Source organism: Cynocephalus volans, chromosome 4 (assembly GCF_027409185.1).
Source record: "Cynocephalus volans isolate mCynVol1 chromosome 4, mCynVol1.pri, whole genome shotgun sequence".
In the NCBI taxonomy this organism is placed as follows: Eukaryota; Metazoa; Chordata; class Mammalia; order Dermoptera; family Cynocephalidae; genus Cynocephalus; species Cynocephalus volans.
Genome location: NC_084463.1, coordinates 145,528,588 through 145,542,688, shown reverse-complemented (window position 1 = coordinate 145,542,688; position 14,101 = coordinate 145,528,588). Strand labels below are relative to the sequence as shown.

The 14,101-nt window shown below is 42.2% G+C and overlaps 1 protein-coding gene across 2 annotated transcripts in view; it reads right to left on the bottom strand.

The window, feature by feature from the left end:
• Nucleotides 1-14,101, bottom strand: part of CSTPP1 (centriolar satellite-associated tubulin polyglutamylase complex regulator 1) — a 214,307-nt gene that overhangs the window by 20,435 nt on the left and 179,771 nt on the right. For both annotated transcript variants that reach the window (XM_063092512.1, XM_063092511.1), the window contains exon 4: nt 1,772-1,856. In XM_063092512.1, coding sequence (XP_062948582.1) covers nt 1,772-1,856 — 85 coding nt within the window. The remainder of the gene's footprint in view (nt 1-1,771; nt 1,857-14,101) is intronic.

Below are 14,101 nucleotides of genomic sequence, written 5' to 3'. Positions count from 1 at the left end.
CTACATAACCCAGGTACACCAGATTTCTCTAGACCCAGAAGTACCTACAAAGTCAACCATTAAAACCTGAGCTGCACAAAAAGCCTTCCCTAGGGAATGAGCAAAGCAGCAATTTAGCTCAACCACAGAGCTCAAGTACTGGTCGCCATAGGAAGTTACCCCATTTTAGAAGTAAGCAAAGGACAACAAATTAGTTCCACTGTAAAGTTTAAGTGGTGGGAACAACATATAATCCAACACAGAACTGAGAGAAAAACCAAAGTACCCACAACCAGAGACGAAGTTTGATATTAACTGGTAAAGGTCTCATTTCACCAAAGAATACCTATAACACCTAGAAGGACTGGAAATTCTCTGGGCTACCAAGCCAGAAAGGGTGAGAGCCAGAGGCCTCAGCCATGCCCCTGACACCCACAACAGTCCAAGAGTGGGGGGGCTTTGGGCCTTGGCCACATCCCCCCAGCACACACAACCAGCCCAGCAATGACCACCAAGCCACCACAGGAAGCACCCCTGGCTCTCCTGAGCCGGGGCAGTGGGGGGACTGAGGGCCTCAACCATGCCCCTGCAACACATGCTACCAGCCCAAAAATGACCAGCGAGCCACCACAGTTAGGGCCCTGGCTTCCCAAGCTGGGGTGGTGGGAGCAGTTGGGGTTTCAGTGGTTCAAACCACCAAGCAGAATGACACAGGGAGACAGGAGTGTGAGGAGAATGAGAGTCTCATGCTTTCGCTTCTCTGCCTCTGGATTCAGGCAGACTTGGGTTCAAGTCATGCCACTGCTAGTTTCAAGCTATCAGTAAATTCAGGCAACACAATTAACCTCTCTGAGCCTGTTTCCTCTTCAGTGACATGGGAAGTAACTCTGTGTGTGTGTGTGTGTGTATGTGTGTTTTGCCTCTTCATCTCACCACCCTCTAAACACCCTCTATTTCTACCTTGAGGCTCCTTATAGAAACCACAAAAGGTCACTGTAAAGGGAAGTAATCCCTTATAAGGATTAAGTGAGATAATTAAGGTAAATAAATTTAAATGATTAGAGAGCAAGGTCAAGGGTTCAGATGCCCTTACTGGCCAGCTGCAAAAAAAAAAAAAAAAAAGGAAAAATTAAATGGAACAATGAAGGTAAATGCATTCAATATGACTTAGGAAAGCAGAGAATTTTTCAGAAAACAAAATTTTTGCTATACTTCCATTTGCAACCTTAGCTCAGATTTTGTATTAAATAAGTAAAAGTTAACTGAGGCATCGTCCAACTACCTCATTTAGTTAAAAAATGTGAATGACAGTGAAACCAATCACAGAATAAGGGGCTTCTAACTATTTCTGCAAAGTCCTGCTTCTGGATTAATCTTGAAAACCTTTTAGCATAAATAATACAATTTGCCCTTCCCTCAACTGGGGCTTTATCACCTTCAAGCCCTTCTGGTCTCCAATCTCAACTCTTCTCATTCCGAATCACTGCCAACTCTTGCCCCCTCTTTTCCCGGAATATCCTCTAGAGGTGTGTGTGTGTTGGGGTTTGTTTTGCCTCCTCATCTCTCCACCTCCAACTCTATCTTCAGACCCTGTGGCTCCCCACAGAAACCACAAAGGATCATTTAGCTTCCCTTTGGAAATGCAGAAAGTATTATGTTTGGGGGCAAATCCCAAACAGACCCCTCTCCAAATGCCAATTTCTTCCTTAATGGTTTTTTTCATTGTCATACATTTCCGTTTTCTCTAAGAAGCCTGGGAGCTGAGTTGGTTTCAAGAGTCCAGGAAACGTACCTGGCTGCTTTCTGAGTGAGCTCCAGCGGGAAATCCGGGCACAGTAATTGCAGCAAACAATGATATTCTTTCATGGTCAGCAAATCTGCAGTGGAAATGGAGAGCAACACATTAGGTCTCTGCTTTTCAAATCACTGCTCTTTTTTTGGGTCATTTCATGGGTTTCAGACCTAGTCCTGGTAGAGCTGCTCCTTTAAAGGTGAGTCAGTTGGGGGTGTGCGAGCCACTAACCTCCAGGGGTGAGATTTTAAGATCAATATTTCTACAAAGCTTTTACTGGATGGAAAACATACAGGTACAACGTTTTGACCAAAGGTCAAATGGTTTGAGAAATGATCAGGGGAACAGAGGAAACAAGAGAGGTACCTCTATCAGCCTTCTTAGTTTGGTTTTCCTTGTATATAAAAATCTGGAAGAACGAGTCATTTCACAGCTGGGTAAATCTGCTGAAACCCTCTGGCATGGTGGCATTCACTACCACATGCTTAAAGACCATCTACAGAATATCTGGAAGCAGTACTAAGGCAAACAGTCTTGCAGTGTATGGAGGAGAAGAGCATAGCATAGAAACCCACAGACCTTATTATTCTGTCATCCAGCACTGCAGCAGGCTGGCTTCTTTTGGATGCCTGCACACAAATCTGGTCATCCTGTTATAGGAAGCCAAGACAAAGGTCCAAGACATACAATAAAGGCAACCAAATGATTCCTGATATACAGAAGCAGTGCTTTGGGAGAGATAAGCCAGGACAAGTCTCTGTGGTCCAGCAGAAAACCCAGTGCCAGATCTCAGAGAGGTTTATAGGATCCCAGGGGAAAGAAAATCCACTGATGCTTAAAAGTTGTTTTGTTACTGCATGTACTACAGCCAAAAGATTTTAGATCAGCCAAGGAGCAGCAATCTGCACGTATTCCCATATGCCAAAGCATTTCAAAGATGGAAGGACATGCTAATGGTAAAGCAAGAGCAATCCACCCCAAGCCATCCTAGCTGGGAGGAGGATGAGTGAGAGAAGGGAATCCAGAGGGCATGGCTACTTTTGGGGAACGAAGATGATGATCACAGGCACTTGGTTTCTTTGGACCTAAGTTAGCCCAAGCCACAGGAATCCAGATCTCCTGCCCCTGCTAGTTTGGTTGATGCTTTTCCAAGACAAAAACCCCAAATCTCCAGGGACAGGCCTGGGTTCCTACTACTTTTTCATCAAAGCTCAATTCAAGGTCGGGGCAGAGAGTTAGACTAACCACACTGCCGAAGTCAGGGACACCAAAGGAACAGACTCAGCATCACTGTAGGTCAAAGGATCAGGATGGCTTTTGTGGCCTTTGTCTTAGCCACAATGGGGTGTACACTTTCCTCTCCTCACTTGCCTGACCTCGGGTACAGTCTGGCAGGAGGTCTTGTTCTTCAAGGGAGGGAGTAATAGCCACTCATGGTCTCACAGATTTGGGGTGAGGAGCAAGAGAGGCAAAAGGAAGGGAGAAAAGCCACTGAATCTAATGTGTTTCCACTTTACTCTCACTCCAGAACTCCACATGCCGAGACAGGAGTGATTTCTGGCAGAGAATAAATAAAGGAAAGTTCTATCTTTGAATCATCAGTGCTTTTCTAGGCTAAACTTTGGTGGACATATCTGATACCATTCGGGGGGGGTGGGGTGATGAAAAATGACATGGAGAGAAACAGCGAGAGTGAGGTGTAACCCCCATATTTAATCAAGAAACACAATGCTAGGAGTCAATTTTAGCCGCCTGGTTTCCAGACCATAGGGCTTCTTTAGGTTCTTGATGTTACTTTAACTCATGTACTTCAAATACTTGCTTCTCAAGTACAGAAGAATGACTTACAAAAATCAATTTGAACTTCTCTAATGCAACAAAAAGCTCTTAAAAATACTAAAACCAGAATATGTTCTGCTCACCACTTCTAGAACTTGACTCTCCCAAATGTTAAGTGAAGAAGGTAGTGAGATAAAGAGATGAATGATAGTGCAAGCCGATAAACGACTTAATTGTGGAAGAGAGCAGTTCTAGTTCTATTAAAGTAGTGGCCAGATAATATCAAGTCAGATGATTTCAAGGGAGAGGCATCTGCCTCTTGGAGACATTCCTTGGATAATGTAGAGTGGGTATTGGGTAAATACCGAGAGGTAAGACTTGTAAATGAGAAAACTGATGAGTATTTGGGAGCTGTCACCTTCCTGCCCCACAGGCTAGGGTTCAAACCTTGGCTCTGCAATTTATCAGGTATGTAACCCTGGGTGAATTGTTTAATCTCACTAAATCTCAGTTTCTTATCTGTAAAATGGGAATTATCATACCTACTTTTCAGAGTTAAAGTCAAGCATAAAAGAGATGATGTCTATTAAGTACTTAGCAGAATGTCTAGAACTTAGTAACACCAAACAATGGGAGTTGTTTTGGTTTTGTTTTTAAATCCTGGGGGTTAAAGACAGGAAATGAAAGGAAGAAGGTATTTCTTGCTGAGTTTGAATGCTTAAACACCTAGAAGTGTTCTGCCTTGAGAGTTCTGTCAGGTTGCCTGAGCCAAATCCATTTTCGAACACTCTTCTGCAGTATTCATTCATTCAATACTACCATGTGCCTCCTCTGTTCCAGGAAAAGCGTTAGGATGAATAACGCAGCAGTATACCTAGCTCCTGAAGCTTGCACTCATGCATTAGTTAACCCTAAATACTCCTGTCTACTTTAGGTCCTTTGGCTCTTTTTTTTTTTTTTTTTTTTTTTTAAAAGATGACCGGTAAGGGGATCTTAACCCTTGACTTGGTGTTATCAGCACCGCACTCTCCCAAGTGAGCCACGGGCTGGCCCGGTCCTTTGGCTCTTAAAGCTCTCTCCAAGATCTTAAGGGCCCTTTCTGGCAGCCTTTTGTGCTCCAGCAATAATAGTAATGACAGTGAATAATCACTGAGCTCTGTGCTCAGTGCTTGAATTAGCTCACTTAACCTTCACAGAAATCTTATGAAGTAGACTCCATTATTCTTGGTCCCATTTCACAGATAAGAACATGGAAGTTTGGAGGGAAAAAATAACCTAGTGAGCAAGGAGAGAAGGGCCCAGAGTCTGGGGGACAGGAAGGGGACCTGTCTTCCCAGAGCGAGATCCTATGCTGGGAGGAAAAGAAGGGGGGCTGATGGCTGGAGGGTTTTAATAATAATGATAATGTTAACAGCTAACATTTATTGAGCACTTATGGTGGGCCAGGCACTGTTCTTCTAAGGGTTTTACGTGTGCTACCTCATCTAATCTTCACTATTGCTATCTCCATTTCACAGACACAAAAACTCAGATTGTGCACGTGTAAGAGGTAGAACTGGAATTCAAACCCAGGCGGTCTGGCTCCAAAGCTTAGTCAGCTAACATTTTCAGCACCTTGATCTTATCAACCACAGAATGTGAAGGCTTAAAAGCTTGTTTTCTCCTCCAAACAAACTGCAGGAACTAAATAGCTCCAGGTGAACTGGATCAAGGAGACAATTCAAGTGAATTGGGATTTTTCATGTAAGAAATTGAGTCTGAAAGGTTCTAATTACCGTCAACAGGAAAGACTGAAGTTCCAGCACAGCAGCCTAAGCTAGGCTGGAGGACATGGGTTTGGGGGAGGATGAGTACACCTGTGCTAGTGGCTATACCACCATCTCTCATCCCCGCCCACCTGCCAGCCGCACTGTGTTCTGGCAGGTGCAGGGAAAGTAACTGGTGTATGGAATCCCCCAACAATTAGGAAAGCTTCAGCCAGCAGGTCCTGAAAGTTCAAAGGCAAAGACATAAGAAGGCTTTGGTATAAGATCAAAATCAGAACACTCGCCACAAATTGGTGCTTCTTTTTGTGGGTGGTCAGAACTGTTAAACTTTCTTCTTCTAAGCCCTGTAACAGTCTCACCAATTGTGTGCCTGGCTCCAGACCAGAGGTTTTTACACCCTTGATCCTGTCATCTCCAGGAGCAGCACAGCACAGCATCGTGGTTAACAGCATGGATTTATATAGACTGCCTGGGTTCAAATCCTAGCTTTGCCATTGACTTCAAATTACTTGACCTTTAAGCTTTCCATGCCCGGTTTCCTCATCTCAGTGTGAACATCAGAGTTGTGAATTAATGTAAAGTACTTAGAACAGTATCTGGCCCATCATAAGTGCTTTGATAATATCTATTATTATTTTAGAAATAAAGAAACTAAGGCTCAGAGACATTATTTACTTTCTCAAGAAAACAGAGCTAACTAAGAAGCAGCCTGAAATTCAGACCTAAGCCTATCCGGCTCCAAAGGTCCTTTGAGTTCCACCCTAGCAGGTGGGATCCAGCTGGTTTGTGGAGGACTTAACTTCTGATGATAGGATTGTTCATGCCAGGTGACTGATAGATTTGATATCTAAGTTAAACATGCAGATATCCTTCAGGTGGGCCATATTAAATGGGGGAGGGCAATTGTACTCGTATTAGTGCAGAGATCAGACTTTGCAATCAGATTACCTGGCTTCAAAACCTGGCTCCATTACTTACCACCAGTATGACTCAGACAAGTTGTACAACTTCTCTGAACCTTCGTTTCTTTGTCTTAGAAAGATGAATAACCACATGTATTGCTACAGCAATAGCTACACTAGTTGTCTGGTTGGGATTATTTTATTGTCAGAATCCTGTCATTGTAGCCAATTGTAAAGCTACGTGACTATGCCAGTTGTATGGCTAGGCAATTCATAACTAAAGCCAAAACGTTTCATTATTTTAGTTATGCTAAGTTTCCATTTGTATTGTCAGGGCTAGGGCTTAGGGCTCACCCTTCAAACCCATTGTGCAGACTGGGTCACGGACCCCTCACATGCAGGTCCGTGCTAGGTAATTGGGAAAGATCCTGGGAGCCGTTGGCAGACGACACGAGCTCAGTCTGCGGCAGTAGCAGCAGTAGCAGCAGCGGTGGTGGCCTCATCCTGGTTGGCACCAGCAGCAGTAGTGGCCCACCCCTGTGGCCCGCCCCTCCCCCCAGGAGCAACCCCGGTGGGGGGGGAGTACTGTGGATCAGTGCCACTCATCCTTTATACTTAAGTCCATAACCCAGGACACTTGGGTGCACATGTGCAATTACATTAGACAATAACCAAGGAACACCTGGGTGCACGTGCATATTTACATCAAATGCTCAGCAAGATTCTGAACATCTGAGGAGCCCTGACCATTACTTTCCCTACAACACAGTACTTACCAAATGGCATTACTGTAAAAAATCAAAAGAGGTAATTTATATATAAGGTACTTTTCTGAAAAAATTAGCAAGGTGTTCAAAAAATTGTAGTATTATTTTATAATTGTTAATTGATTAAAACTTGAAGTCCTGCAATTAAGGAATCTTTGGACCTAACTAAAGCACTTAGCATAGTGCCTGGGCGCATCACAGTAAACATGTGATGAAGGAATAAATGAATGGAAACATGCATCACATAGTGATCCAAATCAAAATTCGTAAGGACAAAGTTCTGGTCACTGTATGAACACAGAAATGGGGGATCTCCAGGCTTAGGATGTGTGTGTCTGAAGAAGAGCCAGGAGCCATAAAGTTTTGAAAATGGAAAATGTCCTATTTGGTAGGTACTACAACTCTCAGCAAACACAATAAATCATGGCAGGTGTACTACATTTCATGGGCTTCTTGACTCCTACAACCTTCTCGCCAAGTGCTCGATTCAATCAGCTTGAATATTTATTTTCATAGGAATCTATCACCAATTTTACTAGGAATACCAGAGGAAGCCTAGGGTTCACGTCACAGAAATTCTCTTTACTGCTGTTACAACTCTACATGAATACTATTGCTTTCAAGACAAGCAGTGCCCTGACTCAAAATATTCATTTGTTTGTTATCTCCACTCTAATCCTAGAGAGTGACAGATGAGGTTATTTTAGCTAAGAAAATTAACTAATCTAGTAAGAAATTATTGATTCCCAATAAATTCAAGGGCTAACTTGTTCCCATGTGTAGGAAAAGAAGTATGCTTCCTCTACATCTGGTCTGTCATCTTCCTGTGGAAATTTCTGCCTCTGAAGCTCTATGGGGGCAGCTTAGTCATTTCTACACCCTCCTTGCAGACCCCCATGTGTGTCCATGACATTTGCTCAGAACTGTCGTGGTATGTGGTCATAGACTCAGATGTCTCTGTTCTTCCTGGGAAATGGTGCTTTTGCCAGGGTCAAAGTGGTGTCACTAAAGAAGACCAGCAGAGGAGTGCCAGATGGAAGGATTGGGGCCATATCTTTGTCCCTTACTCAGAGAAAGCCTTTACCAAAGCCTGAATCAAGGATTTTTAGCTCTAAAGTATGGGGGATAAAATGGAGTATAGACTGAATCATTTGCGTGCTTGCATGTTGGCTGGGGAGCTAGTGCTAGGCAAAAGCTGGATATAATGAAATGCTACCAAGCCACGGGGAACCCCAGGGGATTGAACAACCTCTAGTTGGTTGGCTGCATGATCTCAAGAGGAACTACCACAGAGGCCAGAGAATACCACAGCCCAAGAGTAGACCCTCCAATTTTCAGTTGCAATCATTTTTATATTCTTTTATGCAGGGGTTGTGAAGTCTCATTCTAAATGACACCCTCAGCCAGGCTGCTCTGCCAAGAGATGCTCGGAAGGACATGGATAATTTGGGGCATGACCACATACCCCTTCCCATCCTCAGGGCAATGAGGCTGTGTTACCAGGCTACAGCTGTGTAAATACTTTTCTGCAAGGAGGGGGAAAGGCGTAAGGGAGAGTAGGGGAAGCGGGGAAGAAGGAGGCAAGACATTTGACAGCTTCACTCCCCATGCAGCACTTGGTACCACAAGTTACAGGAAGATTGTTAACATACTAGGGCCAAGTTCCTATCAAGCAAAGCCCCAGAAGAGCAACTTGTATCCTTAAATTTTTTCTTTGGCAGCACTGTCATTTTATATTATAAATGAAGGGTAATGATAATTAGTTCACTGAAAGGGAAATGATCTTACAAGAGGAATACGAAGCAATGGCTTCCAATGATACCTGTGGGGTAAAGTACTTGCACTATTACTAACACTATCCTTTGTCAATTCATCACTCCCCAGAGCATCTTTAGTGTGCTCAAACATGGGCAAAAAGTCAGACTCTTTAGTTTTATATTTTATTATGACTAAGCCTGACACCAAGCGAGAAATGTATTTAGCCTAGTTCTCTTTGTCCGGTATATATGTTCTAGGTATTATATCAGACATAGTAACAATTTCATGGCAATGTTTAGAATGAACAAAAACACTCCCCCCCCACATCCACCCCGGAACTATTTATATTAAAGATTTAAAGAAACGTGGACATTTCTGATCAGGGTCTGAAAATTCTCCCCTAGGTTTTTAGGCTAACTATGGTCATTCCCTAGCCACCACTGGGGGCCTGAACCTGAGGTCTGGTTTGATGTAAGAACGTCCTACACTGTATCAGAGCCTTAGGGTATGCTCCCTCTTTTGTCCATCATGGTGAGGCTGTTGAGGGTTGGAGGACCAAGGCAAAGCATTGTTCTGGGGAGGTCACTGTCTTAGAAAACTTCGATGACATGAAATGCAACAGGCTGCATGTGCCCAGGGTAGGCAGCCACATGGCATTATGGAAGGAGGCACTGGTGCCAGGAGTAAAGAAACACTCTTGTTAGTAGCAATGGGGCTAGCTACTCTGGCACAGGCACAGTCTGTTACCCATTTATTGAGGAAATGGGAGACAGTTTTGGACACCAAAATATGGAGCAACTTGGCACCATAAGTCCCAAAGGGTCTAGTGGTCCATCAGGTTGTTCAGGCCTGGCATTCGCACCACTGTTCGCAGGCTCATGCAGCTCCACCTGGTGTTGCTACTCCACGTTTTGATTTGGAAACAGAGGAGAGGGTGTGCCCTTTGAAAGAGGCATCCCCCAGCCAAGGTGTAATTCACCTCCAGGAAGAAGCAGATGCTGTCACAAACTCTTGTGGCCCGCTCCGTTCTTAACTGAACAGAAATGGTTAAACAGGCACAAGAGCTAAAGGGGAGAATGAACTTCAATCTCTCCTAATGGTGACTAAAAGTGAGAGGAAACAACCTACCCTCCCAATATTGATATATCTGGAATACCTCACTCAACCTTTGAAAAAAAGGCAGTATTTTTATTTCCTTATATGGGTTTTCATGGTCATAATGAGGGTTTTCATGTTGTTTGAGGGGTGGGCAGTCTATTCTACTGCAGAGATCCATCATGATACAGATGTTCTGCCAAGAACTGATTACAATCTCTGGGCATAACTTTTCTAGTCCTCAGTTTTCCCACCTGTAAAATAAGGAAGTTGTAGTATATGAGGGTTGAAAAAAAATTTTAAGAGATACACATTTTTTTAAATGGAAATCTTATAAGGAAACTCAATATATAACATAGATAAAAAAAAGCCTTTCTTACCCAACTTTCTCTTCAATAGCCCTCACCCAGGCTAGAGGTGGTGGGGAGAGAAGGCGTGAGGCACTGTCTGAAAGCTCTAGAGCTCTATAAAGGGCAATCTAAAAACCACTGGCCTAACCCCTAATGGGTTTTCTATAGTGCAGTGGTTAAGAATGCAGGCTCCTGAATCAGCCAACCCGGTCCAAATCCTGGTTCTTCAGTTGACTAGCCATGTGAAACTGGGTAAGCCAATTGGAAATGAAAGTGAGTAATAATGCTATTAATGACAATAATAGTAAGAATAATGATAATACTAATCAGGAAGAGTGTTTGAGAGGATTAAAAGAGATAATTTTTGGAAAAGCGAGATGGTAAATTAAAGTGCTGGTATACAGCACAAGGTAAGCACTCAATAAACAGTACCTGCTCTTGTTCTTACTTTCCTGCATTTGAGGCACACAGGTGGGATGGCACCTGCATAACAAAAGGCACAATTCATCAAAATTCTCCTTCAGTTCAAGCCAGTGGGTGGCTGAAACAATCTTATTCCTTATCTCATGATTATTTTATCATGCCTTTGTTCTTTATTGATGAGTGAATAACAGACTTCCTGCCTGAAGGCAGGTGCACACCACTTTCCTTGATAGTCAATGTGCTGCCAATCCTCTATAGCCTCACTTTTAGTAGTGCTCATGGCTCATATTTGTAGAGAGATTGTATAATTATGCAAACCACTTTCACATGCATTATCACTTTTGATCCACATAAGGACCTTGTGGGGCCGGAGAAGATAATAGTATTATCCCCACTTTTATAGACAAGAAAAATGAGCCTCAGCAAGGGACAAAATCACCAAGTAAGTGGTAATGCCAGGATCAAACCAAGCCTTTTCATTCCAGAGCAAGGCCTCTTTCTACTACACAGGCTGGTTCCCCATGATGTCCTTCTCTTTTTTGCCATAGGTCTCTGAGAACTCAGCCTGCTTTTCTTTCTTCTGTGGATGAAAAACACCTAGCACAGTGAATTCCCATAATGAGAACTCAGTAAATGTTAGCTGCAACTGCTATTATTGTTATTACTGTTAATATTTAGATGTGCTACCAGCTATTTCATCTCTTTCTATCATTTTTCTCCTATGCTGGCTCCAGGCTAAGATGTAATCTATCTGGTTCCCAGCTTCCTTGCTGTCCCCAAAACAAACCGACAGACTCGATTTTAAGTGACTTGCTGCTAATGTTTATAAGAAACTAGAGAAAGAATAACAAAATTAATAAACATTTTAAGCCATTACAAAGGTACTTCAAAAAGTTCATGGAAAGATTCATATTATCTTTTAATTCTATTTTTCCACAAACTTTCTGAAGTATCATCGTAGAAGCCTATATCTGCTCAGGGCCGGCCCATGGCTCACTTGGGAGAGTGCGGTGCTGATAACACCAAGGCCATGGGTTCGGATCTCTATATAGGGATGGCCGGTTAGCTCAATGGCTGAGCGTGGTGCTGACAACACCAAATCAAGGGTTAAGATCCCCTTACCAGTCATCTTTAAAAAAAAAAAAAAGAAGCCTGTATCTGCAATTTTAACAGGACTAGACACAGATTAACAAGAGAAAAGTATATTTAATTTATGCTTACGTATATATGTATATATAATTATATAAATTTATATTTACATATATATACACACACACATAATATATAAAAATACTTCCAACTACCTTTTCTTTTCCAATTTAAAATCAGGCTGATAGTTGGAATGGAATTTTATAAGCCAGCAACAAAACTATCCAATGAGGACTTAAGAAGGCAAGCCACAGAAAACAAAACTTCTCTGAGCTTTCCACTGTCCAAAGCAGCTGTACAATAAATAAGAAGTGGAACAGATTATGCATTTAATTTGCTTAAAATGCATTTTTCTTCTTTTCTAAATAAATATAAACAGAAGCATTGGCTAACGGGGTTACTCACTGAGGGTGAGTTGATTGAACCAAGACAGACTAAAAATAAAAACCCAACAATCTAAGTTCTCTGGTTCTTGATGGGTGTGCAAGTAGGGCAAGGTTGTTGCCAGCATGTAGGCGTATTTCTAAAGACCACAGCCTGTTCTCTCATCGGAATCCACTAACTTCCACCAATGATGATGGATTTATGGCTACCCATCAACTAAAAAAACAGACGTAAGAAACAGAAACAGCAGGAACCAGAAGGAGGGTTGGATATAGATAAACACATATTTCTTCAGATGAATCCACCTTTGTCTTTCCTGCTGTTTTCTGTTTTTTTTTTTGTGGGCATATGTAACATATCCTATCTATAATTATATGTATATGTGTGGGTAAGAGAAAGAGGCAGCTAGAGAAAGAAAAGTGTCTGACTCTTTTGGGATTGGATGGGAAAGGAAATTGATGTTAGCAGTTACTGTTCCTTAAAGCCATCAGCTTTGTTTTTCAAAGTATGGTTTTCCTGGTACAGGATACTTTGCCTGTAATGTGAATGAATCACTCATCTTATTTTAATAAAAATGTGAACCAAATGATAGTGCTCTCTATCCTGGGAAATGATAAAATAGCTAGGCTTTCTGAACCCTGATCCTTATCTTTTACTGGGACTGGCAGGCATACAAAAAGAAAAGCAAAAAGATGAAAAATACCCCAGTGGCATCAAAGGGTGAGCCCACCTGATTTCTTTTATGCACAAGTATTCCAAAAGACAAAGTCTGGTCTTACTCACTGGGGTTGGGATTAGATACCTGGTTTCCCCATTGAAGTGTGGCCTTCAATGAGATACCAACTATTTGTGCCTCAGTTTCTTCTTCTGTCATGCCTCACATATAAATGATCAGGGCTGATTAGACTAAGTAAGATATATTTCAAAGTATGTAAGATTGTGTATCATGTTCATGTATAACCTATTTAAAAAGTTAAGCAAAGTATGAGAGGTGAGAAGATATCAAAGAGTCTTAAAAAGGCAAGATCATTAAGAATTATTAAAAAAGTGCAAACCTTTTATCTTGATAATCCTCAGCATTCTTTTTGGGTCTAACATTGCAGGATTCTTTCATTGTCATTCCGTGTGGTTGAGGCAGTAGCACAAAGACTGGGTGGGGCACAATTTTAATCCACATAGCACATAACTAGCTAGAAGAGTGGGAATGCTGTGCACCTACTTTATTGCTTTCAGTGTAGCATCACAGAGTAGCTAAGAACATGGCATTTGGAATTAAGACAGGCCTGGGTTCAAAATGCCTCTACTACTTCCTAGCTACGTGGGCTGGGGCAAACTTCTTTGAGCCCAAGTTTTCTGATCTGTAAAATGTTGTAAATTGCTCTCTCCAGGACTCTACACAGTGGGGGCCCTTGCTATTGCCCTGACTACATCTCCTTCTATTCACCCCTTGCTCAGAATATTCCAGCCACAATGGCTTTGCTGTTCCTTGAATATATCAAGCATGCTCTTGCCTCAGGCTTTTGCATCTGCTGTCCCCTCTGCCCCTATATACCTGTATAGCTCTTACCTCATTCAGGTTTCTGCTCAAATGCAATCTTATTTGTAAGGCCTTTCTTGACTATAGTATTTAAAACAGCAACTCTCCCCCCTACTCCCTGTCTCATTTTCCTGCTTTATTTTTTTCCACAGCACTTATCACTGTGTAAGCTACTGTATATTTTTAACTGTATTACCCATTTCCCCACTAGAATGTAAGCTCTAAGAGGGCAAAGATTTTGACTATTTCATTGTTAGTTCATTAGAGGAGTAAGACTGCTGTGAAGAGTACCTGAGATAATGCTTGTGAAGCTCTTAGCACTCACTGTCTGGGACAAGAATATGGCTGGCAGATAGGTTTTGTATGGCTTGAATTGTGTTTTTAAAATTTTGAGCTAAACAAGAGTTGGAACTACCCCAA